The sequence below is a fragment of the Neomonachus schauinslandi genome, chromosome 14 (assembly GCF_002201575.2).
Source record: "Neomonachus schauinslandi chromosome 14, ASM220157v2, whole genome shotgun sequence".
In the NCBI taxonomy this organism is placed as follows: domain Eukaryota; kingdom Metazoa; phylum Chordata; class Mammalia; order Carnivora; family Phocidae; genus Neomonachus; species Neomonachus schauinslandi.
The window spans coordinates 70,398,333-70,425,847 of NC_058416.1; the positions used below are offsets into that span (position 1 = coordinate 70,398,333).

Consider the following 27,515-nt stretch of genomic DNA (forward strand, 5'->3'; position numbering starts at 1 on the left):
CCCAGCTTATTCTTAACTGTCCTTGAGCTAACGTGCCTGGAGCAGGTTTCTGAACAGCTCTTCATCAGGCAAGGGTTTAACAGTGACAGTTTTATTATTTTTTATTTTAAGAATTTATTTATCTGAGAGTGCGAGGGCACGAGCAGGGGGATAGGCAGAAGGAGAGGGAGAAGCAGACTCTCCACTAAGCAGAGAGCCCCATGCAGGGTTCGATCCCAGGACCCTGAGATCATGACCTGAGCCAAAGGCAGACGCTTAACCGACTGAGCCACCCAGGTGCCCAACAGTGACAGTTTTAAATGGCACTGAAGATGGAAGCCACCAACATAGACTTTTAGGGCTCATTTTTCCCTGCCCAGATATCCTTGAATTCAGAGATGAGTCTTGACAGCTGGATCAGACCTTACCAAATATCTCCTTCCCCTTTCCCTTTCCTAAAGCTGCTTCTCTGGCTGATCTCACAATACTGATTGTCTCCCTTGTTAATTCACCGAGTGCCGGTGGTATGCAGTGCACTGTGCTAGCGCCACCGACATTATGCCTCTCATCCGAGTGCTGAGCATGGGTTGCTGTGGCATGAATCACTGGCCTGAGACTAGAAAAGTCCTTTCCTTGGCTCCTGGCAGGCCATTTGGGGGAATTGTTTGGCTTGTTACTGTTTTCCTTCCTACTGAAGACCTAATAAGGTTTGGTAGCCCTGGCTGCATTCTGAATTTGTTTTCTCTTGTCCCTTGGAAATGTCTTTTGTCATGCTCAGAGAATGATCATGCTCCATTTCCTCTTGTTTGATACACTGGAAGAACACTCATTGGTGAGGAAATGGATTTCTCATCTTTAGCAGAGAATCCTAGAATGTGAGATGTGGGAGTTTTTCATTTAATAGACTGGAACTGTTGTCCTGTGGAACTGTGGGTTGTCTGAAGGGCCCCTGGTGAAGAGGGGGAGTTGGGCATAGTGGAATGAGCTAGGCTCTAAGTCCCCCACTCTTATGTCAAACAGAGCAATTCTATTTTTGTTTTAAACAGTTTAAAAGCGAGAAGGGGCTTGGAAAGCCATTGATCTGGTTGAATTCTCTTATTTGACAGTTAGAAAAAGTAAGGCCCAGAGATGGAGGGATTTGCCCTGGGTCATATAGCTGTTGGTAGCAAAGCTAGATTTCCTGGCAGCTATCTTGGCATTGGACCAGCCTTGCCATGTTTGTTGAAAGTTAACCACAAAGGTTTATGTCCCTGGTCTGCCCCATCGTCACTCACTGGTCTCATCAGGGAGTCCTCTTACCTTGATCTGTTATAGGCCCCTGGTTTTGTAGCTTCTCTGGGAACCTGTCTTTTCATTCATTTTGTCAGCAAACATTTGGTGAGCTCCTGGAATGTGCCAGGCATTGTGCCAGTCACTGGGTTGACAGCATTAAATAGGACAGATCCCAAATTAGAGTCGTGAGGAGGGATGTGGAGAAGTCCACGATATGACTGAGTCAAATGTCGGAGAGGCCTCTGCCCCTCTGGGTCTGGAGAAGGCTCCTATAAGGCAGCAGTGTTTGAGCTGAGACTGAGGATAAGCATGGGGCTGGGAACAGTGTTTTGGATAGACGCCGCATTGTTTTCTAAACTGTATTATATTTGAAAGAGGGGCTACATGCACAGGATATAAAATTCCTAAGACATAAGCTGGTGAGTGATGAGAGGTGAGTCTCTCACCCCATCCTTTAGCAATCTGGCTTTTCTGGAGGAAAAGATTATCTTTTCTTCTTTTTAAAATTTTTTTTTAAGATTTTATTTATTTGAAAGAGAGAGCACGTGCAGCTGTGGGGGGGGATGGGCAGGAGCAGAGGGAAAGGGACAAGCACATTCTGCACTGACTGCAGAATCTGATGGGCTTGATCTCATGACCCTGAGATCACAACCTGAGCCGAAAGCAAGAGTTGGATGCTCAACCAACTGAGCCACCCAGGCATCCCTAATTCTTTTTTTTTTTTTTTTAATAAGTAATCTCTGTACTCAATGTGGGGCTCGAACTCATGACCCAGAGATCAAGAGTCACATGCTGTACTGACTAAGCCAGCCAGGTGCCCCTGTCGTGCCATAATTTTTATTTTTTTATTTTTTATTTATTTTTTTAAAGATTTTATGTATTTGAGAGAGAGAGAATGAGAGAGAGAGAGTACATGAGAGGGGGGAGGGTCAGAGGGAGAAGCAGACTCCCTGCTGAGCAGGGAGCCCGATGCGGGACTCGATCCCGGGACTCCAGGATCATGACCTGAGCCGAAGGCAGTCGCTTAACCAACTGAGCCACCCAGGCGCCCCTATCGTGCCATAATTTTTAAATAAGCCCTCTATGGAAGGACATTTAAGGTGTTTACAATAGTTTGTTATTACAAAGGATGCTACATAAATAACTGTATGTACATAGCTTTTGCACATATAGAGTAAATTCCTAGGGGCTTCTGAGTGGCTCAGTCAGTTCAGCTTAGGTCATGATCTTTTTTTTTTTTTAATATTTTATTTATTTATTTAACAGAGAGAGACACAGCGAGAGAGGGAACACAAGCAGGGGGAGTGGGAGAGGGAGAAGCAGGCTTCCCGTGGAGCAGGGAGCCCGATGCGGGGCTCGATCCCAGGACCCCGGGATCATGATCTGAGCCGAAGGCTCAGATCATGGGCGTCGGGCTCCACAGTCAGCATGGAGTCGGCTTCAGATTCTCTCTCTGTCCCTCCCTCCGCTCATGTGTTTTCTCTCTCTCTCTCTCAGATAAATAAAATCTTAAAAAAAAAAGAAGAAGAAGAAGAAATTCCTAGAAGCAAACTTGCTGGGTCAAAGGGTCAGCACCTTTGCAATTTTGATAGCTGTTGCTAAATTGGTGTAGAGGTTGTAGCAATTTAGACTCTTACTAGCATCGTTTAAGGGTATCTATTTTCCCACATCAGCACCAACATGGAATGTCATCAGACTTTTGGGTCTTTACCAGTCCAGTAGCTGATGGATGGTATTTCATTGTAGTATCAGTTTCTCTTATAAGTAAGCTTAAACCATTGTTCTTAATTTTCTGTGAATGCACTACATCCTTTGCCATTCTCCTATTTTTAGATACTTTTTATGTATGAAGGAAAATAGGCTTTTGTCTGAGATGTGATGGAAATTTGTATGTGTGTCTATCATATGTCTTTCTTATTATGTATTTGGCCATGCAGGAAAACTTAATTTTTATATAATCAAACTCACAGATTTTTAAAGACTTGATTTAATGTCATACTCAGAAAGGCTTTGTTTCCTCTAGAGTATACAGTTTTCCATTTTTCTTCTTCAGCATTGGGTTTTATTTTATTTTTTTAAAAAATTCAATATTTGGGGCACCTGGGTGGCTCAGTTGGTTAAGCGTCTGTCTTCAGCTCAGGTCATGATCCCAGGGTCCCGTGGAGCAGGGAGCCTGATGTGGGGCTAGATCCCAGGACCCCGGGACCACGACCCGAGCCGAAGGCAGATGCCTAAACCACTAAGCCACACAGGCTTAGTTTTTTCCCCCTTCCATTTTCTTCCTAGGACCTCATTTTTCCACTCTTAGATTACATTACGTCTTTGTCCTAGCCAGTGTGTCACTGATTCACATCAGAGAGTTCTTTATAATTCTAGAACACCTAAAACTACTGTTTCAGGCTTTATTACTCAGTTTCTTTTTTTTTTTTTTTAAGATTTTGTTTATTTATTAGAGAGAGCATGAGAGGGGAGAGGAGAGGGTCAGAGGGAGAAGCAGGCTCCCCACTGAGCCAGAAGCCCAATGTGGGGCTCAATCCTGGGACTCCAGGATCATGACCTGAGCCGAAGGCAGTCGCTTAACCACCTGAGCCACCCAGGTGCCCTATTATTCAGTTTTTTTGCTTTAAGTCTGGTGGCAGGGGAAAGCAGGAGCGTCAGTAGGATTTTTTTTTTTTTTAAGTAAGATTAATAGGGACTGGTCCTGGGATTATAGGATCAAAGTGGGAAGGTAGATTTAAGGTAAGGACAGCATCAGTGGCTCTTCAAAGACAAAACCAGTCCTTCCAGGTGTGCCCCTCTTTAATTTTGACTTTCCCTCCCCTCCAGGCATTCCTTAGCCAGTGAATGCTGAAAGTGAAGGGTATCCCAGCCCAGAATGCTTTCTCCTTAGCAAAAGTGACTCATCACACTGGCCAGAGCAGTTTCCAAACCAAAAATTCCCCCTGATTATTGCTTTTTATTTATTTATTTATTTATTTATTTATTTATTTATTTTTTAAGATTTTATTTATTTGAGAGAGAGAGAGCACATGAGAGGGGGGAGGGTCAGAGGGAGAAGCAGACTCCCTGCCGAGCAGGGAGCCCGATGCGGGACTCGATCCTGGGACTCCAGGATCATGACCTGAGCCGAAGGCAGTCGCTCAACCAACTGAGCCACCCAGGTGCCCCCTAATTATTGCTTTTTAATGTGCATCCTGTCACTTCCAAAGATAGAATCCAAACCCTAAGCTTTTTCTTGCCTGAATTGGCTGGCTGCTTTCAGTTGTGGCTCATGTACACAGATCCATCAAACAAGGTCTTAGCCCCTTTGGCCTCCATTAGGAGGCATGCAGTGTATGGCAATGGCTGAGTAGTGCCAGGGAAAGCACCCGTCTTCCCTGTGGCATCCACAAGTCTGATCCTTTAGACTGAACTGTAGGGTTTTTTCCATTCCTGTAGAGAGAATGAAACATCCCTTGCACTGACATCTAAGAGGTAACTGCAGAGAAAGGACACAGGAGATAGCCACCCGTAGCAGATCAGCCAGGGGCAGTTGATCTTCCACAGTGAAATGAGGTTTTTAAAAATCTGTGCTCTGGGTGCCTTTGCAAAAGCGTTTTCACTTCTCACTACTTCCCCTTCCTCCTCCACTTTAATTTCCTGTACGTGAAACAACTTCAGAGGGATACGATTTCTGCATCATCAGTCCCATTGGGCCCTCTGCAGAGAGATATGCGAAATAGATATTGCAGAGAAAAGCAGCAGCCAGCACTCACACTGGGTAGCAGTTTAAGTTGTGAGTAGTTGCTTAGCACCTGTAAAAGGAAGTGTGTCATCAAAGCTTAACGCTATAGGGGTATTAGCAACTGTGGTGGTCTAATTAGCTGACCCTGCAGCTCTGTTGCTTTTTTTAATCCCCCCAAAAGAAGCTTCTCACCCTTTCTTCCACCTGGGCAGTTGCATACAACACAAATCTGTCCCTAGGAGGTTGTGTTCTGGGAACCTAGGGCCCCAGATGTTGTGTTGTGCCTGCAGATGAGGAGAAAGCCCCCTACAGCCTCCTCTATTGGAGAAGGAAGAATCTCTGGGCAGCACTGAAGTTAGACATCTAGAGTAGTTTTGGGGTTTTGTTCACTTTGATTTCCTTCTAGATTTAACAATGGAGGGGTTTATATGTTACTGTGATTCTTTTGGTCTAAAATTTTTAGCCCCTTTTGCCTTCATTGATCCCTCTTCTTAGACTAAACTTTGAGAAATGGGATACTTCTATTTTGGATAGCTCTGCCGGTTGTGCTTTCATGCCTGTGACTTCTAAAGTCATACAGCCCTTTGTTGTGTGGCAGACATCCTATTATCTTGTTGAGCTGCTCATTCGAAGCACTCCAGAAAGAACCTCTAGGTTGGTGAGATTTCTCTGAGAAAATGGCTTTATGTGTGCTCCAAAGAAAATGATTTTCACTGTAAGTAAACTCCTTTAGGAGACAAATGCTAAAGAGTTACATAACAGAGCTGTCAGCAAGCCAAGGCTCCCTGGGATGCTCATTGGCCCCTTTTCATTTCTTTTAAAAACTATCAACTCAACACTGGCCATGTGCAGAACCCTGAGCCAGTTCTGAAGGGGGAGGATGGACAGAGCCATGGACCAGGCTGACGTGGGTTCTCCCTTTGTGGATCTGTCCACAGCCCTGACTCCTGCTGCCAGGACCTGCAAGTTAGAATCCCTACTGTGGGTCTGCCAGCATCAGACACAGCAGTCTCTTTGGCTTTTTCCTGCACCTCCCACAGAAAAGTGCCATCATCCCTTTTCAACCTTGCAAAGCAAAGGAAACTAGAATTGTGTTTTTTCCTTTGTACTGTTTTGTCAGCGAAGCCTTTATTCCAAAGGGATCCACAAAGGATTTAAGGCAGCCCCCAAGACAGTACATACTTGTTTTCCATTGATCACTAAGACAAAATCTATTGGGTGTCTCAGTTGGGGAACAGCCTCGTTGCCATCCTGCTGTGAATACCAGCTTAGTCTGGAGAATTCAGTTGGGCTGGAGAGGAGCCATGTCAGCTTTGTTTCCAGAGACTTTTGAAATGATCCTTGACCTCTCACCTCCATCCCACCAGTAACCTCCATCTTGCTCCCACATAGTAATGCATTGAAAGACGATGTTAATAGGTTCTGTGGGTTTTTTTAATTAATTAGTTTCAAGGTTTTATTTAAATTCTAGTTAGTTAACATACAGTGTAATATTGGTTTCAGGAGTAGAATTTAATGATTCATCACTTACATATAACACCCAGTGCTCATCACAAGTGCCCTCGATGGGTTCTTTGTTTCAGTCTCTTCCACGGAGGCAACAGAAGGGACAAAGTGAGTGAGTTTTTTCCATTCAGATGTCTGTTTTTTTGGATTGTGTGGTTTTCTGTACCATGTGAGACTACAGGTAGGATTGGACAGTTGTCATCGAAAGTCTTAGGGTTTTTGAACTGAGTCCTTAGCCACTGTCAGGGCTCCGTCCTCCCTTTCAGATGGGAGAAGCAGAATTCCTTCATTGATAGAATACAGCTGCTGAGGTCAAGCAGACCTCACATGGTCTCCCAGTCTAACCATTTATACGTCATGTGACCTTGGGCAAGTTACTTAACAACCCTGAGCCTCAGTTTCCTCATCTGTCAAATAGGGTTAAAACCAGCTACCTTATTGGTAGGATTAAATGGGATAATGTATTAAGAACCCCTGGCTGTAATAGGGACTCAGTAAACAACCCCGGGAGCCTCTGCCATGTATCCAGGGTACTTGGAGCCTGTGTAGCTTCTTTAATCTTTCATCTTTTAAGAGGAACTCTTGAAGGTACATAGTAGATACTTCGTAAATATTGAATGAATGAGGGGGCCTTGGTACTTTCTTTGTTTTATTGCCTTAGAACAGCACTTCACACTGTGACTTTTGCATTGGTAGATGTCCTGAGAGATGCTTTAAGGAAACTGGCCAGTTAGATTTGGGGAATGCTGTAGAGTCTACAGTATACAGATTCTAGCCTTCTCTAGAGTTGAATAGCACATATCACCGTTAGAGAAGTTCGGAAAAGTTGGGGAGAGAAGAAACCTCCCTAGCTTTTCAAATTTGGCATTTTCCAAGCTCATTTGACTATATGGGGTAACAGGAATACCTCCTTAAGGCTGTGATGAGGTTTTAATGAGTTAACTTGCAGGAAGCACTTAAAACAGTGTTGGGTGGAGTGAGCACACGAAGGGGTAGCTATAACTAAGTGTTTTTTTTTTTTTTTAAGATTTTATTTATTTATTTGACAGAGAGAGACATAGCGAGAGAGGGAACACAAGCCAGGGGGAGAAGGAGGGGAGAAGCAGGCTTCCCCGCGGAGCAGGGAGCCCGATGTGGGGCTCGATCCCAGGACTCTGGGATCATGACCTGAGCCGAAGGCAGACGCTTAACAACTGAGCCACCCAGGCGCCCCTAACTAAGTGCTTTTTAATCTGTGGACTTCTCGGAGTATTTAGTCATTCCCTTCTTTTTTTTTTAACATTTTATTTATTTGACATAGCACAAGCAGAGGGGGAGAGAGGGAGAAGCAGGCTCCCTGCTGAGCAAGGAGCCCGATGTGGGACTTGATCCCAGGACCCTGGGGTCATGACCTGGGCCAAAGGCAGCTGCTTAACCCACTGAGCCACCCAGGCATCCCCTTTTTTTTTTTTTTTTAAGATTTTATACACTTGACAGAGAAAGCACAAGCACGGGGAGTGGCAGAGGGAGAGGGAGGAGCAGGCTCCCCGCTGAGCAGAGAGCCCAATGCAGGAGTCCATCCCAGGACGCTGGGATCATGACCTGAGCCGAAGGCAGACACTCAACGGACTGAGCCACCCCATTAGCCATTCCCTCATTGATGGGCATTTAGGTTATTTCCAGTGATGTATTGTTATGGACATTGCTGTAGGAAAACCCTTACATCTGTGCAAGTATTTCTGTGGGAGAGTCCTAGAAGTCCTAGAAGTAGAACTGCTAGGTCAAAGGATATACACATTCAAAAATTTGGTAGATCCCTCAGAGTTACCTTCCAAAATCTGATCAGCTTTTATCTAATAGCTCATTTACCCCGTAGAGAGATAAGAAGCTGTCTTCCCATACCACAGGTGTGCTCTATCCTGCCCTCCTCCTGTGCTCCGTAACTGAAAATGGAGCGGACACAACAGAAAGTCACCCCTCTCTTCTGTCTTACAGAGTCTGGCACAGATAAGGGACCAAAATGACTGACTCAAAGTATTTCACCACGACCAAGAAAGGTACTGTTTGTTTCATCGTGGGGTCTTGTCCTACCCTTTCCCTGCTCCACCCTTCTGCCTTCTCCCTGGCAGCGTGGGGTTTGGGGGCGGGGGTGGAGACCTGGGAGCGAGTGGTGGGAATTACCCAGAGCATCTTTAACCTTGTGGATGCAGAACATTGAAGTGTTGATGGTATAAGAAATTGACCACTTCTCTTAGAACTCAGGAAGGGAAGAGCATTAGCTCCAAATGGAGGGGGAAAAAAGCCCCCTTTTATTCCGAATGGCCTAACATTATTAAACATGTTTTTTCCTGGAGGAAAGAAAACACATAATCCTATCAGTAACCCCACAGTGAAACGTGTGTGTGTGTGTGTGTCTGGTCTTTTATCCACGGGCACATGTTTTACGTGGTCAGAGTCAGAATTTATATCCTGTTTTTCATTTCACATTATCTTAAACATTTCCCCACAGTTCTAACTACTCAGTGTTGGTCTGCTTAGTTGCTGCACTGAAATTTGCTAAGCTAGTCTTATGTTGTAGGGTATTGTGGTTGTTTCTGCTTTCTGGGAAACAGAGGTGGTTGTAGTGGCTGATGAATGTGCTTTAACCCTGTAAACATCTTTCTGACCGGCCCTTCCTTCTTCCCTCCTTCCTTCCAAGTGAGATTGACACATGCCTGCTGACCAGATGAAAAGAGTCTGTTGTTGAGGCAGCTGAGCCAGAACCTGCAGTCTGTCCCTTACTGAGCCCTTCTTTATTGTTCTAGCCAGTTTTTCCTGAGCCCCCTCCCTGTGCCGTGGAGGCAGATTGGAGTCTCTGACCTGGCTTCGCTTGCAGTTAAGCAGAGAAGACAGTCTATTAAATAGTAATCACACTAAAGGTGGTAGGTGCTGTGGTAAGGGAAGTGCAGGGGGCTGTGGGAGAACCTTGGGTAGAGCTAGCTAGTTAAAACGGGGAAGAGGTGGGAGGGCGCAGAGCAGAGCACTTGCTCTGCTCAGGGGAAGGAAAGCACCTGGGCACAAGTTACTGAAGAGTGTGATGGAAGGATAGTTGGAGAGGTGTGCAGGGCCAGAGGGGGTGAACCTAGTGCTAAGTGTATTGGAGTATCAGTGGTGGGGTTTTTGTGGGTTATCTTTTGAGTCTCTAGAGGGATGCCTGGGTCCAAACCAGACATCAGTGATGGTCTTAAGCAAGAGAAGGTCCAAGGCAGTTTCTAGTAAAGAATTGAAGGGGTGAAGATTTGGGGAGGCAGGGGGACCAGTACCACAGCTGCCATGAGAGATGATAGTAGCTGAGCTGGGGGAGGGGGTGGGCTGGGGTGTAGCATTGTGGGTAGAGAGAATCAGATGCTTTGTATGCGATTGAGGAGGTAGGCTTGGTGACTGATTGGATTTGGGGCCCATTAGAGGAAAGAGACGTTTTGGCAACAGGCAGATCCGAAGTTCACCTCATCAGCTTTCTTAGAACTGAAGTGACTCAGGCCTAGATCCATCAATTGACGGCCAGTTGTATTAAATCTGACCAAACGCTTTGAGCAAAGCTGGGACAGCCCTGCAGCAGGACCCAGGGTCAAAGTCATCATGGTCTGTTAGATCCCGCAGCAGGGAGACAGGGCCCCCTCAGTCTCTTGCAGGGGAAGGGCATGTGTCCCTCCAGTCCTACAGAAGTCAAGCGTCTGAACTGCAAGGTCTGCAGATTCCTCCTGGCTCTGTTGAGCAATATCCTCAGTGTGGCCTTGCCCTGGGCTCTACTGTGTGATTGTTCTTAATTAACTTTGTTTGCTGTCTGTCATCTAAGTTCTTTCCCAAGCACCACATTGTTCAGTCATGATAAAAACCTGCAAGTTTTCTTTTTCTCACTGTAAATCCATCTAGAACTTCTTCAGAACTTCCCCCCACATGACAGTCTTTGGCTTTATTCCCACCCCCAAGTAACTTGAGAGGGAAGCTCAGGACTCTTCCAAGAGGAATCCAAGCCAAGGGTCACATGGCAAATAACAATAGCAGTCACCTTTAATGCAGGCCACTGAGTGCCAGGCACTGAGAAGAGCATTTTACATCTGAGTGTTAAATGAGAGAATCCACTGCCCCAGTCAAAATAGAGAGATTAGACAAGGAAACAGGTTCAGAGAAGCAAAGTGATATCCTTGGTTGGCCCGAGCATATGGGCTTTGGAGCTGGCAGATGCGATTTTGAATCTTGGCCCTACCTGCTACTAGCGGTGTGTTCTTGGGCAAGTCACAGCCTCCATTTGCTCATCCATACAATGGGGGGAAACGCAGTGTTGTCATGAGGATGAAATGAGAAATGGGGAAAAGTGTGGTGCCTGCCTGAGAGAAAGGCTCAGGAAATCCTGGTGACTGCTGTTTTGAGGGCAGGAGGCCTGGCTGATTCCAAAGTCTGCCTTTGTAACCTGTCATTGGGGTTATCTGGGCCCTGAACAACCCTATTTCCTCATTTGTTTTTTCCAGATCATCAAGTTCTTAAGAAAAGCATATTATGCGCTCGAGCCCTCATGGGGCAGCTGAATTCCCATTTTCAGAGCTGAGCAACCAATTGTGGCTCAGGAAATGAAACCCTGAGTAAGCTGTTTTAACTGGAGGTTCTAGGAAAACAGGAAAAGCCAAGTGTGGGAATCGAGCAAATCCTGCCCTCTCCTTTCAGAACTTCAGTCCCAGATTCCATCACACACCGCCTTGAGGGCTTTGGGTGAGGGTGGTAGCTGAGGAGAATTTTGCTTTCCTCTGAATGTTTTTAACTGTCTGGCTGCGCAGGACCTGTCCTCACACTTCTTGTCTCCCTCAGAACCTTTGTAGCTTCCACAGTTCCCTCTGCTCAGTCCAGCACAGCCTCCATACTGCCCTCCTCAGAGTTGTCCCTCTCTGCCACCTCTGTCACTGAGGCCAAGGTCCTAAAGCTGCCCTCCGCTGGCAGCACAGAGCCTCTTACCTGCCTCTTGCCTCCCATTCTTTTGGAATTTGGGGACTGGGAGTGGCCCCCTGGCAGGGTGGGGGTGGATCACTCATGCCTGCCTCCTTTTTTAGGGGAGATCTTCGAGCTGAAGGCAGAGCTCAGCAGTGACAAGAAGGAGAAGAAGAAGGAGGCGGTAAAGAAAGTGATTGCGTCAATGACCGTGGGCAAAGATGTCAGGTGTGCAGGCGTAGGCCGGGTGGCAGCTAGAGCGGGGCTCCATAGCTCGGGTCTAGTTCAGATGGCTCCTTGACGGTATCTCTGGGGACCCGTGGCTCCCTTCATGAACCCCCTTTCCAAACAGAAGGTTTCAGGTACAGAGGGGTCCTGGGTCCGATGCTACCGGGGTCGGGCGGCAGCGCGGTGAGGGAGGTGGGCAAAGTCAAAAAGGTAACAAGCCATGAAGTGGATGTGGCAGGGACCCTGCAGAAATTCCAGAGGATTGCTGCCAGCTGGGGAAAATGAACCCAGCGTGGGCAGGCCTGGCTTTTTAAAAGAATAAGAAATCTAGATTTTTCATTTTAAATTTCCTTATTTGTTTAGATTGCCAGATGATACTAAACAAACAAACACTGCAGTGACACTAACACGTGCCTGCAGATGGGGTTCATCAGATTTGTCGCCACTTTGCAGCCTCTGGTTTGCATCTGATTTCCAGAGCAGGCCATATGTAGCATTGCTGCCTCACCTTTGCTCATGCTTTTCCCCTGTGTAGAATGTCTCTTTTCCATTTACCAGCTTGTTTCCCATCAACAACCCATTCAAGGTCTCCCTGTTGCCCTCCCTCGTCACTCCAGCGCACTGGCCTGAATGTGCAGCATTTGCTCTGTGTTCCTGTCACCCGGCACTAATTCTAGACTGTCTTTTTCTTATGTGTACTTGTGTTTACCTGCCCACTATGTCATAAAGTCCTCGAGGACAGGGACCAGATTCTGCAACAACCTAACAGTTGCACAGTATTTGAGAGTGTGCAGAAAACCTTCAGATACTTACAATTCCCATATTGTAGGTAATGGTGTGTTTCCTGCCAAGGAAACCAGATAAAGAAGGGGTATAGTGACTGCCTAGCAGTCCCATGGTTAATAGCAGAACTAGGACTCAAGCCCAGCCCTTCTGAAATCCAAATCCAGGGCGTTTCCACCCATACCCTCTCCTCTGTGCCCTTATGCTGCCCAGCTCCGTGCCTCACAGGCCTGGGTGCTGATGTGGAGCAGTTCCTCATCCGGACCGCATGTCAGGATCACACTTCTCCAGACTTCTCCACGGATTGTCCTATCCTCTTGCCACCTCAGCAAGGGACCTCCTGACAGCGCCACAGTAGAAACAGTTCTACAGAGAGACCTGCTATAGACAAGAGTGGCAAAAGGATTGGGCGTCTGCTGGAGAACTGGACCTCCTTCCAAGTCACATCCTTCCAGGACAGAGCCACTCTCCCCTTCAACTAGAACACTGCTGTCACCTCCTCACAGAGGAAGCATCTTTGTTCTTCTGTCTCAAGTGAACTTGTTGTGCTGATGTGACGGGCCCATCAGTGGTTCCTCCTCTCCACCCCCCTCTTTCTTCCTGGTTCTTCATCTTCCAAGGTGATGCATCAATGTCAGCATCAACTGGGTTCCTTCCTAAGGGAGCCTAGGGAGCTTACTTTGACCTCTTAAGTCTACCATGTCCTCGGCCACTAAGTCACAAGACTTAAGAGGGGAGGCAATGATTCCAGAGAGAGAAAATTGACCTCGAAGCATATTTCGCATCTCAAGGGGTTTGGGACTCTGGGACTCTGGGGTTCCGTGTTGGGAAGGGTTCCACCCAGAATAACAGCAGTCATGAGCACAGGTTTTAGAGCCAGACCTGGCTCCTCAGGCAGGTTATTTGACATTTATGAGCCTCAGTATTGTCTTCTGTAAAATGGGGATAACACACTGCCTTCTTGGGGCTGTTAATTGAGATCACGTATATAAAGCCCTTAGTGCCAAGCCCAACATATAGCGCATGCTCTGTACATGCTGGGCTAGTTTTCACCTCGTGAAAGCAGCATGGCCCATCCCTGCTTCCCTACAGCCTTCTGGAACCAGCAGCCCAAATATAAGGGGGCGACGTTAAGTATCAGGGAAGGAAAATAGTTGTTTTCATTTATTCTGCACCTCTTAGATGTCAAGGACCAGATACCTGAAATATGTTGTCTTCTTTAATTATCACAAGGGCCCTGTGTAATGGGGTTTTGTTGCACCTTTCCTGCAGGTGAGCAAACTGAGACATGGGGTGGGGGATGAAGGAATTTTCCCAATTTCATACAGTTAGCAGGAGGCAGAGCTGGGTTTGAGCCAGGCCTAATGGGTTATAGAGCTAGTATATGAATGAACTTTGTGAAAAGAACAGAGGACTTTGCTTTTCAAGTCACCTTTTGGGTTCCAGTGCTACCCATAAGTGTTCATGGTAACAGAGCATAGCTGATGTCCTCCCTTTTACTAGGAAGTCCTGTTATTTTTTCTTTCTCTCCCATCCACTGTCTCTGCGCCCCCACCCCAAACCCCCCATTAGCTCTCTGAAAAATTTTCCTTTCTTCAGCCTTACCTAGACTCATGCCATTTTGACTTTCCAGTGCCCTCTTTCCTGACGTGGTGAACTGTATGCAGACAGACAACCTGGAGCTGAAGAAGCTGGTGTACTTGTATTTGATGAACTATGCCAAGAGTCAGCCCGACATGGCCATCATGGCTGTCAACACCTTTGTGAAGGTGAGTAGGAGCTTGGTGGGAAGAAGGGCATAGATGTTCACTGCTCCATCTTCCCTCCGTCTCGGGGTGGGACACTATGGCCCTGAGTAAAAACACTCAGTCTCCTTTCCAGCCTGAGGGCCTCCTAGTCCTCCAGCAGAGGGCTCCCACTTTCTCAGAAAATAAGTTGCTATAGACCCTAACTCATTCTGTGTGAGGTAGCCTAAGGCCTATATTGACCCCCATGTCCCCCTGGGATGCACCATTGTCCTACATCCTTTGCCAGGGCAGGATTCAGCAAGCATCTGAGAGCTTCTCTGTTCTCCTTCTAGACTTTGCCCCTTTTTGTGTTTTCCATCTAGATTAAGAAGCAAACAGAGACTTGAAGTGTCAGTTCTGTGTACCTTTAGAACCTTCCTAGCTCCCCTCGCCCCGCAATGCTCAGATGCAGGCATATGAGGGATTCTGTGGGTTATGGTGCTGGATGGATGTGGGTTTGAATCATGGCTCTGCTCTGTGACTGGGTGAGCTCCCAGTCTTCCTGCGAGCCTCGGCTGCTTCACCTGTAAAACGGGAACAGTATTGTATGCTTGCTGTGAGAATCAGAGTCAACCATACACAAAGCCTCAGCACAGCATCTGGCAAATGCTAAATGCCCATACATGGCACTTACTTTTAGTGCTGTTGGCCACAGTTGGTGGGAGATCCCACAGCAGTGTCTGATGTTGCCGAGCCTGCCCCTACCCCCGGCCAATGGCTGGTTCCCCTCAGGATTGTGAGGATCCTAATCCCCTGATCCGGGCTCTGGCTGTGCGGACCATGGGCTGCATCCGCGTTGACAAGATCACAGAGTACCTGTGTGAGCCACTCCGGAAGTGCCTGAAGGACGAGGACCCATACGTGCGCAAAACAGCAGCTGTGTGTGTAGCCAAGCTCCACGACATCAATGCCCAGCTGGTAGAGGACCAGGGTTTCCTGGACACCCTGAAAGACCTCATCTCTGACTCGAACCCCATGGTAAGCTGTTGCCACCCACCATGCCACTTCCACTACCTCCTGGGTTGCTTGGGAACACTTTGGCTTCATCCTCCACCAGGCACTCCCCGGTTCCTAGAAGTCAGAGCCTTGCTGGGTAGGCTAATTGTTCTCGTGCCTGCAGTGGTTCAGGCACCATCTTTGGAGGAAGTTAGACCTGGATTCCCTTCTCTGCGCCCTTTCTCACATGAGCTGTATGACCTTGGGCAGTCTGCCTAACCTTCCAGAGTCCTCTTTTCTTCATCAGTAAGATGGATCTAACTCTCCGTGGCTGGCAGGAGTGCTGTGAGGCTTAAGCTGTGAAGGTAACAGTGGGCATGCAACCAAAACTAGTGTGCTCCTTCCCGTTCCAGTCACTGTCATTGTCACTGTCTTCTCACTGAGATCATCAGTGAGCTCTGAATGTGGGTTCTTTTCCCTTTCCTCACATCTCTGGGGTTGCAGGGTTGCAGAGGGTCACCCTTGATGTAGCATAGCCTGGAAAGCAGGGCACCAGGATGTGGCTGGGAGGACGGGGGTGTGGCAGCAGTTTGGAGGGCAGTTCACCAGGCCCTATTTAAAGTGAAATTCACACTGGGTGCCTGGGTGGCTCAGATGGTTAAGCATCTGCCTTCGGCTCAGGTCATGATCCTGGGGTCCTGGGATCGAGTCCCACATCGGGCTCCCTGCTCAGCGGGAGCCTGCTTCTCCCTCTGCCTCTGCATGTCTCTCTCATGAATAAATAAATAAAATCTTAATAAATAAATAAAGTGAAATGCACAGACCCTTCAGCCCAGCCTTTCCCCTCTGTCCTATGGAAACACTGATCACACATGGACCCTGAGTGGCCAGTACAGGATTGGCCATTGGAGCACTGTCTGTTACACGGAAAAGGTGAAAACCCTGCAGAACACACATAAAAATAGCTGCTCTGGTAGAAATGGTTTGAGAGCCCAGTGCTTAACGTGGCAACCCCTCTGGATTCCAGCCCCCATCTGTTACTAGGAGCCCTGAGGAGCTCTGCAAGAATCTTCTAGCTCCAAGAAGCACACTTGACACTCCCCTAAGTGAGCTGTTGTAGCTGGTAGGCATGGGCTGTTTGTTAGGTAGCTAGGAATGTTTTCTGTTGCCAGGCATTTAGAGCTGGATCTTTCTTTTATTTTCCCTCTTTTTTTTCACTGGTGGGGGCACTTAACGTTCATTCTGGCTCACAGGGGAGTCAGTAGAGTGAGTGCTCGGAGTGGGTCTCCATGCTGCCGACCCTGTCCATCGGGTCCTGTTCCTTTCAGGATATTCAACCTCTGACCTGCCAGCATGATTAGCCCCAATGTCCCTTGGCCCGAGCAACGCCCCCAGCCTCTGCCCCTTCCACCCTCTCAACCAGGTGGTGGCAAACGCAGTGGCTGCCCTCTCAGAGATCGCTGAGTCTCACCCCAGCAGCAACCTGCTTGATCTGAACCCGCAGTCCATTAATAAGCTGCTGACAGCCCTGAACGAGTGCACCGAGTGGGGCCAGATCTTCATCCTGGACTGCCTGGCCAACTATACACCCAAGGATGACCGGGAGGCCCAGAGGTGAGCAGGCTGCTCTTTGCTTGCCAGCCCAGTGGGACCTGGTCCTTTCAGGGCTCCAACCATGAGCTGGGCCTCAGACCTCTGCTGGGCCCTTGCCAGGGCCTTGCCCCACAGACCATCCTCAGACACATCTCAAGGGAGCCCAGAGCCAGGCAGTCAGCTCCCTGCTCAGCATGGTACAGACAGAACAGAAGCCAGCGCACGTAAAGCATGTAATGCTCCAAGCATCTGGTTGTTGACAGAGACCCCGGTCACCTTGGGCTGAGTAAAGGAGGTGGATAGCACCAGTCACCATTCATTGGATCTTTCTGGGTGGCTGGGGCTCTGCCGAGTGCTTCCTATGCATTAGATGCTCCTTGAAGCACCTCTGTGAAAGCTGCCCCGTCATTGTCCACATTTTACAGGTAAGGAAACACTGTGGCTAAGAAGGTGGATGAAGTCATGCAGGTCACCCGGCTGGGTCTCCCCTGACCTTTGGTCGTAACCAACATGATATCTTGCCCCTTTTGAATGCCCTTGCCACGGGGTGGGGGAAGGGAGGGGCTTGACACTTCCCCAGTATTTATTAACTATCGTGCATGATGCTTGGGGCTTTACGTGCATTGACTCATGTAAGCCCTCAGCAACCCTGGGAAGATGTCCCCATCATCTCCGTTTTCTAGACGAGGAAACTGAGACTCAGAGTGGTTTTAACCTATTGGGGTCAGTTAACAAGCACCAGAAGCAGGAAACATGCTCTCTCAATAACTAAAACCAGGGTGTTGCCCTTGTCTGTCTCTCCTGTTTGCCCCCCTTGGAATGGACCCCAGCATCTGTGAGCGGGTCACCCCCAGGCTCTCCCACGCCAACTCTGCTGTGGTGCTGTCTGCTGTGAAGGTGTTGATGAAGTTCATGGAGATGTTGTCCAAGGACCTGGACTACTACGGCACGCTGCTGAAGAAGCTGGCCCCGCCCCTGGTCACGCTGCTGTCAGCGGAGCCTGAGCTGCAGTACGTGGCCCTGCGCAACATCAACCTCATCGTACAGAAAAGGTACCCGGACTGCCGCATGTGTGCAGGGTGTGTGCCTGGGGGCAGCGGGGAGGAGGGATGTCTCCTCCTGGGAACAGGACACTAAAGGGAAACTGACCTGTTGCTGTGTAGGAAGCCTCAGTAGCTGAACCCAGGAGTCTTAGCCACAGGCAGCTTTGTCCCCCAGAGAACATTTGGAAATGTCTGGACACATTTTTGGTTGTCAGACTTCAGGGGGTGCCACTGGCACCTAATAGGCAGAGGCCAAGGATGCTGCTCAGCATCCTACAGTGTGCAGGACAGCCCCACCCCCAGAGAACCATCCAGCTCAAACTGTCAGTAGTGCTGAGGGTGAGAAACCCTGGCTTAGCCTAATGAGGTAGCAGATCAGGTCAAAACCAGCGTGATGCTTCTTAACCACAAACAGTGGATGGCTCCACAGTCCACAGAACCCTCCTGAAACAGTGTGTAAGATTCTGTGTGTGTATTTTTGCTGGGGACAGAGTCTATATAGCATTAGCCAAATTCTCTGAGTTTGGAGGACCCCAGAGTGGTGAGGTACTGTGGACTTTGCATTGGCCTTGGGCCTGAGGAGGGGTATGCGAGAGTCACTCAGATCAGATGCCCATATCCGGCGGTGCCTGAGCGGGGGGCTCAGTCAGTTAAGCATCTGACTCTTGATCTCAGCTCAGGTCTTGATCTCAGGGTCGTGAGTTCAAGCCCTGCATTGGGCTCTACACTGGGCATAGAGCCTGCTTCAAAAAAAAAAAAGGAAGAAGCCCATTTCTGTTGGCCCCATGGGAACAGCCACAGCTGGAAGCCACTGCTCCTAAGAGAAGGTACCTGATACCCAGGATGGGGAGAGCTGAAAAACAGCAGTGCCGGTCTGAAGGGCCCAGAATAGGAGGAGTTCTCTGAAACATTCCAGAAAACAATGGGGCTGGTCTCTGGAGTTCTCCTCCCAGCCTATTTGGTCAAATGGCTCACTCAGCAACTAGCTCATGAGCGTCCATGTATTACAGCAGCCCCTTTGCTGGGCACAGAGTAAGGGCCTCTTGTAGACATTTTTTCGTGGAAGATAGCACTTCTTCCCGTCCTTGTAGCATCATTCTGGTTCTTAGGACACTCTTGGGGACTCAGAGATATCAGTGGACTCGTAGCAGTTGTGAAGGTTTGGGAGGCAAATTTGGGAAAGCTTTTTGAGTGCCTAAACAAAGCCATGAGACTAGGGATTCATTTCGGTGTGGGATTTAGCAAGGTGTAGTGACCTGTAGATCCCTATCAGCATGAAGGGCTCCCTGTGCTATATTTAACATGGCAAATCTCTTAAGAAGTTGACCATGTTGCCCAGGCACCATCTGGTCCAGTCCCCATGTGGTCGGGCAGCTTTTGCCAGGTCCTGATTGCAGAAACCATGTCCACTGCCCCAGCTTGGGACCCTGTCTCCCCCACCAGGCACGACAAAGGCTCCTTGCTTTGCCAGGACCTCCCTGCAGCTTGCACAGCAGCACTGAGTACTGCCTGGGTAGGGTCCCTCCTTTCTCTCTGCTGTGTCTTCTCCCCTACTCACCGGCTGTCCTCATTTTTTTCCCTTCCTTTCTTCAGTTCTGGAAAGGGCAGAGAAATAGGAGTTGAGGGTGGTGACTCTCGATTACACCCTTATTAGCACTAGATGTGTGACCTGGTGCGAGTCCTTCCACCTTCAGGTTTCCTCATCTAAGAGAAACGAGGTGGGTGGTACCACTTGAGGGAGGAGCAGCAACACTGGTGACTGACAGCTCCCCCATAGCAGGTGCCTTCTCTGAGGCAGGCATCGATCATGCTAGATGCTTCCCATCTAACTCTCACAACAGCGCTGTGATGTAGGCGTCTGTCAGGGTCCCTGGGACGACCCCCACGTTCAGAGACTCACTAGAAGGACTCGTGGGAGTCAGCATATAGTTGTTTTCACGGCTTAGATTTAGTATGGACATAGCAAGGATACACAGGCGGAGTCTGGAGGAATCCATGTACAGACTTCCTTATGTTCCTTCCTTCCCATGAAGGGGGTCACACAGAGCACATTCGTCTCCCAGCAGCAAGATCCAACAGCATGTGTGTAATTTTTCTGCCCAGGGATGCCTATTGGAGACTCAGCACCCTGGGTTTTTACTGGGGGCTGATCACATAGTCACCTACCAAAATCTCAGACTCCCAGAAGGAAGGCAGATACTCAGCATAAATCATATGGTTTATACAAACAGTCTAGGCATAGTTAGCCACCTTTATTATTTAGGGAACAGTGGAACACTCCCCAAAACAGAGTTCCCAGACACCAGGCCTTTCTAAGACTGGAGACTGAGGCCTGCAGTGGTAACACTTCCTACATGGTGTCATTCTGATTTCATGAGTGAGGAAGCAGAGGCTTGAGGTCACAAGCTGGGATTGGCATGGAGGTCTGATTCCCATGCCCGTCACCTGCTGCCTGCTACCTCTCGAATATGAACTCTCTCTTGCTCATATTCCCTCTTCCCGTCCTGGGATATGGTTGGACATACAATGGCCAGTCAGAACCTGGGCGCAGGCCAGTCAGTGGACCCTCTCCCAGGAACGTGCAGCTGTGGCAGAGACTGCCTTCACGGATGTCAGGATCTACCTTAGACCCCAGAAAAGCCCCAGTAAACATGGAAGGGGTTTTCTCACAGAGCTTTGCCTTGCTTGTTGCTCTTTGGACAATCCTGTCTTGCCACCAGGCCTGAGATCCTGAAGCACGAAATGAAGGTCTTCTTTGTGAAATACAATGACCCCATCTATGTGAAGCTGGAGAAGCTGGATATCATGATCCGCCTGGCCTCCCAGGCCAACATCGCCCAGGTCAGCAGAGGGCTGTGGCCAGGGGCATGAGCTTTGGTGTTGGACAGCAACACCACCACCAAACTGTGGTGTCTGAGCGGGCTGCCTGGTCTCACCGGTAACCGTTCATCTCACAAAGAGTGCTTTAGCACAGGGCTCTGTAAGCAAGCACTGAACAAATCTTAACTGATATTTTTGTGATTAAAGCATTTGTTCTCCCTACTATTACTTATTATCCATCCATTGAAAAGTAGTAGTTAGGTGGCTGTGTTAGCTAGCTCAGCCTAAACAAGGGTTGTCCAATCCCAGCAACTAGTTCTTCCCTTCTTTCCTCTTGGGGCACCTGATAGCTGTGTCCTTCCCTTGGCCCTTCTTCGAGCAGGAGGCAGAATCCCATCCTTCTAGGGGTCTGTGCATACCCATTGTCCAGGCATGTTGGTTACTCTGGCAGATTCCGCCCCCCACACACACACACGCCCCCTGCCCCGCCAACCCCATCTTCTCTGTTTGGGCCACAGGTCCTGGCAGAGTTGAAAGAGTATGCAACAGAGGTGGATGTGGACTTTGTACGGAAGGCTGTGCGAGCCATTGGGCGCTGTGCCATCAAGGTGGAGGTGAGACTCTGGGACTGTCCTCTGTAGGGGGAGAGGAAGGGAAAGGAAGCTGAAACCAGGAAACCAGTCTGATTCTAGCAGAACCTGCCAGCTACTCCTGGTCCCGGAAGGCCTGAGGGTCACCACTGGAGGCCCCAAGGCCCCCATTGTGCAGATCTGCTTGGGCTCCTCCTCTCTCTCTGATCACCTTTAGGCCTTCAAGTTTTTGCACATGAAACAAACCCATCCGTAACCATGGGTTCTCCTGCAGCATTAGCTAAGATGGTGGGGCAGCCCCAGCTGGTGATGGCCCTGGTAGACTTAGCTTTCACTTCATGGGGTTTTGGAGCAGGGTTCTTTGCCTGCTGAACATTTTAGCAATAATCATGATTCGATTATCCATATGCCCTTTTCTCCAAGCTCCCCAGCCCCTGTGTCCTGGCATTTCATCCCTCCTGTTCTCTGCCTATGGTGACGTTACTTGACCACTGAGCTGACTTTAAGTTAGTCCACTGGGGACTGGGAGATCCTCGGACAGCTGGTCACCCCAGCCCAGCCCCTTGAGGCATTTTCCCCTTGGTGCTTATGATGGCATCCTGAGAATCTCTCCCACAAGGGCATTAGTGCAGCATATTGGAATAAGGGGTGGGGTAGAGACTTTCTGTTTTTGGTCATAGGGGCCCATTTTGGAAACAAGTAGAAGTGAGGCAGTGTCAGGCTGAAGCATAGTCACTGCCCTCGAGGCTTGGCCTGGAAGCACTTCAGATACCCGCCCCACTCTCAGGAGCCCTACTGGTCTTCTCAGTCTAATTCTGTCTCTCTAGGTCCCTGCCGTCCTCAGGCTGTCATTTTGTATTCATTTTCCCGCTTGTTTTCTGGGGAGAGTGTTCTCTTGTTTTCCCTCTGTGGCAAGGAAGGGGGCAAGACATGACTGAGCCCTTGGCCAAGGCGTGATCACCAGAGGTTCTGTTGGAAGTGGGTGCAAGGGCCTTGCCCACATTCCTCTTCCCACAGCAATCTGCAGAGCGCTGTGTGAGCACGCTGCTTGATCTCATCCAGACCAAGGTCAACTACGTGGTCCAGGAAGCCATTGTGGTCATCAAGGACATCTTCCGCAAGTACCCCAACAAGTATGTGCCCACCCCTCCCCGTGTGAGGGTGATGTGGCTCCGCTGGAGACAGGCATATGGCCGGGGGGGGGGGGGATTGGAAATGCAACAAGGAGCCTTTCCCTTCTTCCTGACTTCTCTGCCACAGGTGGCATTCTCAAAAGAAAACTATTGTTTTTTCTTACTTCTCCTGAGTCACCCCTCCTCCACTCCCCAAACTAAATAAGCATTTAAATGTAACAGATAAACTCAAATCCCATTACTCACCGCCTTCTCAGGATCTTGTGGGGCAGCTTCCTGTCTCTCTCTGCCCCTGCTGGGCCTCCTCTGGGTTGCCTGGGCTGCTTCATTGCTCACATGCTGGCCACGTGCTCATCTCTTAGGTATGAGAGCGTGATCGCCACACTGTGTGAGAACCTGGACTCCCTGGATGAGCCTGAGGCCCGGGCTGCCATGATTTGGATTGTAGGCGAGTACGCCGAGCGAATTGACAATGCTGATGAGCTGCTGGAGAGCTTCCTGGAGGGCTTCCATGATGAGAGCACCCAGGTGAGCCATCAGGTGGGGCGACTTGGGCCAGGGTGTGGGTCATGACAGGCAGCTTGGTACCGCTGCAGTCCATCCCACCCTGAAACCCTCCCCTCAGTGAGAAGGCTGAGAGGGCCCAGCCCTTCGTGATACAGCACTGACGGTGTGGACAGATAAGTGAGGTGGGGCTCACAGGGGTGGCCCCTTTTCCTCTCACCCTGCGTTACCTACAGGGGACTGTGGGGACAGTCTGTGATGCTGGACACTGAAGGCAGGCAGAGATTTTGGGCTTTAATTTCATATTTATCTTTGGATAAGTAATAATTGACTTGCTTCAAAATTGAAAAAATATGAACAGACATATGGTGAAAAGTCTTCTTCCTACCACTCTCCTGGCGACCCAGTTCTGCTCACGGAGATCATCAGTGTCATTTATTGGTTTCTTCTTGTCTTTCCAGAGACAGTGTAAGGAATACACAGCCCTATGTGCAAGTAAACATACATGTATATAGTTGGTTCTCATTATTTGTGATAATTATGTTCTATAAAGTCACTGCAAACACTGAATTAGCGAGTACTAGACCATTGTTCCTTTGAGCCTCTGATCACAACATTTTTGTCAATCAATACATAATCTTGTTTTTTGTGTGTTTCTGTTTAGGGACACATCATTTAATATGTATCGTTGATTCATTCACATTAAACTCATGGCCACCAGCGCTATAATTCAGGCCTGCACAAAGCTTCTCTAACACACATATTTTCTCCATAAGGCACATCGGCCTCCTCATGCTTCAGAACACTAGACAGCACTTCAGTATGACCCTTGGGGTGGGGGCCATTTTAAACAGTGAATCACCAACAAAAAGCAAAATGTGAAAGATGTGGAAGTAAATAGATTGTGAAAAGGACATTCGTTTACGGTATGAGAGCGGAAGCAACAAGGTAGAGCATCACCTCCTTGACCTCAGCTGGGAGTGTGTACCTCAGGCAACTTGAACTTTTCCCTGCTCTGCACTTCATTGTGAAAGATCATGAAAGCTCCCCAAACATTGATTTTGGGGTTACAAGTACATTTTAGGAAATACGCAAATTCAAAATACAGGCTCTGCAGATAATGAGGATCCACTGTGTATATGTTGTCTCTATTTATTTATTTTTTTTAAGTAGTCTCCACAGGCAGCATGGAGCCCAACGTGGGGCTTGAACTCATGACCCTGAGATCAAGACCTGAGCTGAGATCAAGAGTGGGATGCTTAACCCACTGAGCGACCCAGGCACCCCACCTCTCATACTGTGGGGTGCCTGGCTGGCTCTGTCGGTAGAGCATGTGGCTATACGTATGACTTTTGATCTCGGGGCTGTGAGTTTGAGCCCAACATTAAGTGTAGAGATTACTTAAAAATAAACACTACTGGTAGCACTCTAAACACATTCAAATTGTACAGCACCTTGCCTTTTTCCCTTAAAAATGTATCTGAAGGTGCTATTACTAACTGATGGGACTCTTTATGGCTGCATAGTTCCATGTTTATTTAACCAGCCTCTCCTGATGGATATGTAGGTGTCAGTCGTTTGCTCTTTTAATCAATACTACTATGAATAATCTATGTAGGGCACATCTGCGAGTATAGCTGGGGGATAAATTGTGAGATAAATTCTTTTTGGCGAAAGGGCCTGTGCATTGGAGACGTGGGAAGCTGTTCCACATTCCCTTTGGTGTAGAGACTGTTCTGGTTTAGAGTCCAATCTCAGAGGTGGCATAGCCCTCCCCTTACCTCCTTGCCAACCTAGTACATTCACAAACTGTTTTTGCCAATCTGATGAACAGCAAGGTGTACCTTGGTTGGTTTTGTTTGCATTTCTGTTGAGTAGGGTTGAGCGTCTTTTCATTTGTATTCCCTTTTCTGTGAACCAGGCACTGTCTGCTCCTGCAAGAGGGCTTTTAAAATGTGTTTGTAAGCGCAGAAATCTTTGCTGCCCAACTGGGGAGTGTAACCTGTTGGGTCAGAGCATGAGCCTTGGAATAGGAGACTCCAGACTCCAAACCCCTCTTCCGTCCCTTCCTGGCTTGGTGGCTATACACTAAGACTCTGCCTCACCCTGTTGCTCTGAGAGTTAAATGGAATGCTTTGTGCAACGTCCTTAACGTGCGCCCAGCCCATGATAAGCATTCATGAATGGTAGTATTGGTGTTGATCAGAATTGGTTTAGAAGTAAATTGGTCCAGGCAGCAAAGGGGACCTACTGGTTCCTGTAGCGGGTAAGTTCTGGGAGTGTGTTCTCTTCCAGCATGCTTGGGTGAAGATGCCCAGATGGTGGCATAAGGGCTGTGTCTGTCTCCCTGGGGTGGCTTCTCCTTTAGGAAGACTCCCAGGAGTAGGCCTACGTGGGGTCAGTGGTTCCAGGCTATGTCCTTACAGCATAGTGACTCCCCTAACTCCCTTCCCTCTGGTAGTTCCAGCAGCGGTCCAGGCCTCTTTGCATTATCTTGAGCCAATTGCCATGATTCCAATTGGCCAGGTCTGTCAGACTCCTATCCCAATCTCTGTGGGGCAGAGAGGAGGGTGATTCTCTGAAGGAAAGCCAGCATTTCTGTTACCAGAAGACAGACTAGATGCTGGGTGGGCAAAAACAACAGATGTCCATCACAAAATAATAGTACTAACTCCTACCATCACCCACTCCCACTACCACCTGCCAAGTCCGCTGTCAGCCTGCCCTGAGCTGCTTTTACTTTGACCATACTAGCCTCCTCACTTGCTTGTGTCTGAGAGAAGCAGAGCCTGGCTTGGGATCCCTTCTGCCCCTGCAATCAGGTCCTGCGTGGGATTACTGCAGAGGATATCCTCTGGGAGGTGTTTCTGCCCATATACTTTTGTACCCACTTCCCCCTTGGGCAAAGCCTGCTGGAGAGCCCAGGCTTAGAGAAGTGGGACAAGGGAAAGCTTGAGCAGGAGCCTGGTTTGAGGAAACAATCTAATCTATGCTCCTCCCCATTGGGTGGCCTGGAGCAACTTAAACTTGCCAAGCCAGTTTCTTTGTCTCCAGCGCGGGGTTGCTGCAAAGCTGATTGGATGATGTGTATAAACTGGCCACTCCAGTGCTCTGCACATGGTTGCTGGAAGGGGGGTGATGGTGGTTTTAATTAACTGGCCAGTTCCCTGTGCCTCCTGGGTTCACAACACCATTCGAAGTTTGTTGTTGTTGTTGTTGCTGTTTATTTGAGAGAGACGGCGTGAGAGAGCACAAGCGTGGGTAGCAGCAGAGGGAGAGGGAGAAGCAGGCTCCCCGATGGAATCACGACCCGAGCTAATGGTAGATGCTTAACCAGCTGAGCCACCCAGGCGCCCCATCATTCAAAGTTTTTATAAGAATACTTGTTTAGTGCTTTGCAGTTTGGGAACTTTATTTATTATATTTATTTATATTTTATTTATATATATATTTATTATTATATTTATTGGGCGTGGAGCCAAACACGGGGCTTGAACTTATGACCCTGAGATCAAGACCTGAACCGAGATCAAGAGTTGTACCTTCAACCAACTGAGCCACACAGGCGCCCCAGGGAACGAACTTTAGATTGTCTGAGTCCCCTTGTCCTGGGCTCCTAGGCCTCTCCAGCCATGGACCGGGAGCTCAGAAACTCTTGCCTAGGGTGGTATGTCAGTCCAGCATTCGTCTCACCCGTCTGGATGGCAGGGGCAGTGGCATCATTGCAGGAGGGTTGCCTTGAACATGCAGGCTAACATGCGGGGTGTCAGTGTGTTGGTGAGGGGTGGGAGGACTTGGGCTGGTGGCCCAAACCCGACAGTAATGAATGATGCCAGGCAGCCAGCTGACCTGGGTTGAGGAGGACTCAGTAAAGAATCCCTGTGTGCTGGCTATGGTGATATTGATGGCCATGGTGACAGGTGTTGTGTATTGAGCAGAATACACGCTAGGTTGTTTACAGTTCTTGTCTCATGGACTCTTCCATTAAACCTGTGAGGTATTTATACTGACATTATAGATGGGGAAGCGGACTCAGAGAAGTTGTATGACTTGTCCAGAGTCACGTTCAAATGAGGTGTGATGTAACTCTGGCTTCAAAGTCGGCAGTCATAAGTTGTGATTTTGTGAGCTCACAAGAACCTCCTGAAGCAGGCCACCCTTCTTCCCACCAAATGAGGATAAATGGCTTCCCCTGGACTCCCTGGCCAGGGGCTGTAGCCAGGTTCTAGAAGCTAGTCCCTGGGCTGCCCCCTACCCTGACAGTAGCCAGCCTACTGCTCCTCTGTTGTTGGCCCACGTGTAACTAAATGACAAGGACTCTGGATTGCTTGATTCCAGAAACAGACCACATCTCCTCCATCTTGCCTCCTGCTATTAGCCCACTCTGTGTACCTTCATCCTGCCGACCACGCCCAGTTCCTTCCCTCCTGCCACAGGCCTGTCCCTGGCACAGCCCTGGCTCAGGAGCCTCAGGCTGCCCTCTTATCCCAGGACTGGCAAAAGTGAGATGTGGCTAAGGAAGGACTATGTGCAGAGAATTGTTCTTTCAGAGATGTTTTTTGAGTTAGCAAGTACCTGCACTGGACACTCGATAGAGCAATAACCAGGGATACAGCTGTGACAGGCATGATCTCTGCCCTCAGAGGGCTGTCTTCACAGGACAGGCTGGTGGCTGGAAA

General features: G+C 48.8%; 1 protein-coding gene across 3 annotated transcripts in view; it reads left to right on the plus strand.

The window, feature by feature from the left end:
• Nucleotides 1-27,515, plus strand: part of AP1B1 (adaptor related protein complex 1 subunit beta 1) — a 53,653-nt gene that overhangs the window by 11,096 nt on the left and 15,042 nt on the right. For all 3 annotated transcript variants that reach the window (XM_044920876.1, XM_021703414.1, XM_021703415.1), the window contains exons 2-11: nucleotides 8,456-8,517; nucleotides 11,542-11,647; nucleotides 14,064-14,199; nucleotides 14,950-15,195; nucleotides 16,577-16,767; nucleotides 17,577-17,798; nucleotides 20,510-20,630; nucleotides 21,128-21,223; nucleotides 22,217-22,332; nucleotides 22,695-22,860. In XM_044920876.1, the coding sequence (XP_044776811.1) occupies nucleotides 8,481-8,517; nucleotides 11,542-11,647; nucleotides 14,064-14,199; nucleotides 14,950-15,195; nucleotides 16,577-16,767; nucleotides 17,577-17,798; nucleotides 20,510-20,630; nucleotides 21,128-21,223; nucleotides 22,217-22,332; nucleotides 22,695-22,860 (1,437 nt within the window). In that variant the 5' untranslated portion in view covers nucleotides 8,456-8,480. The remainder of the gene's footprint in view (nucleotides 1-8,455; nucleotides 8,518-11,541; nucleotides 11,648-14,063; nucleotides 14,200-14,949; nucleotides 15,196-16,576; nucleotides 16,768-17,576; nucleotides 17,799-20,509; nucleotides 20,631-21,127; nucleotides 21,224-22,216; nucleotides 22,333-22,694; nucleotides 22,861-27,515) is intronic.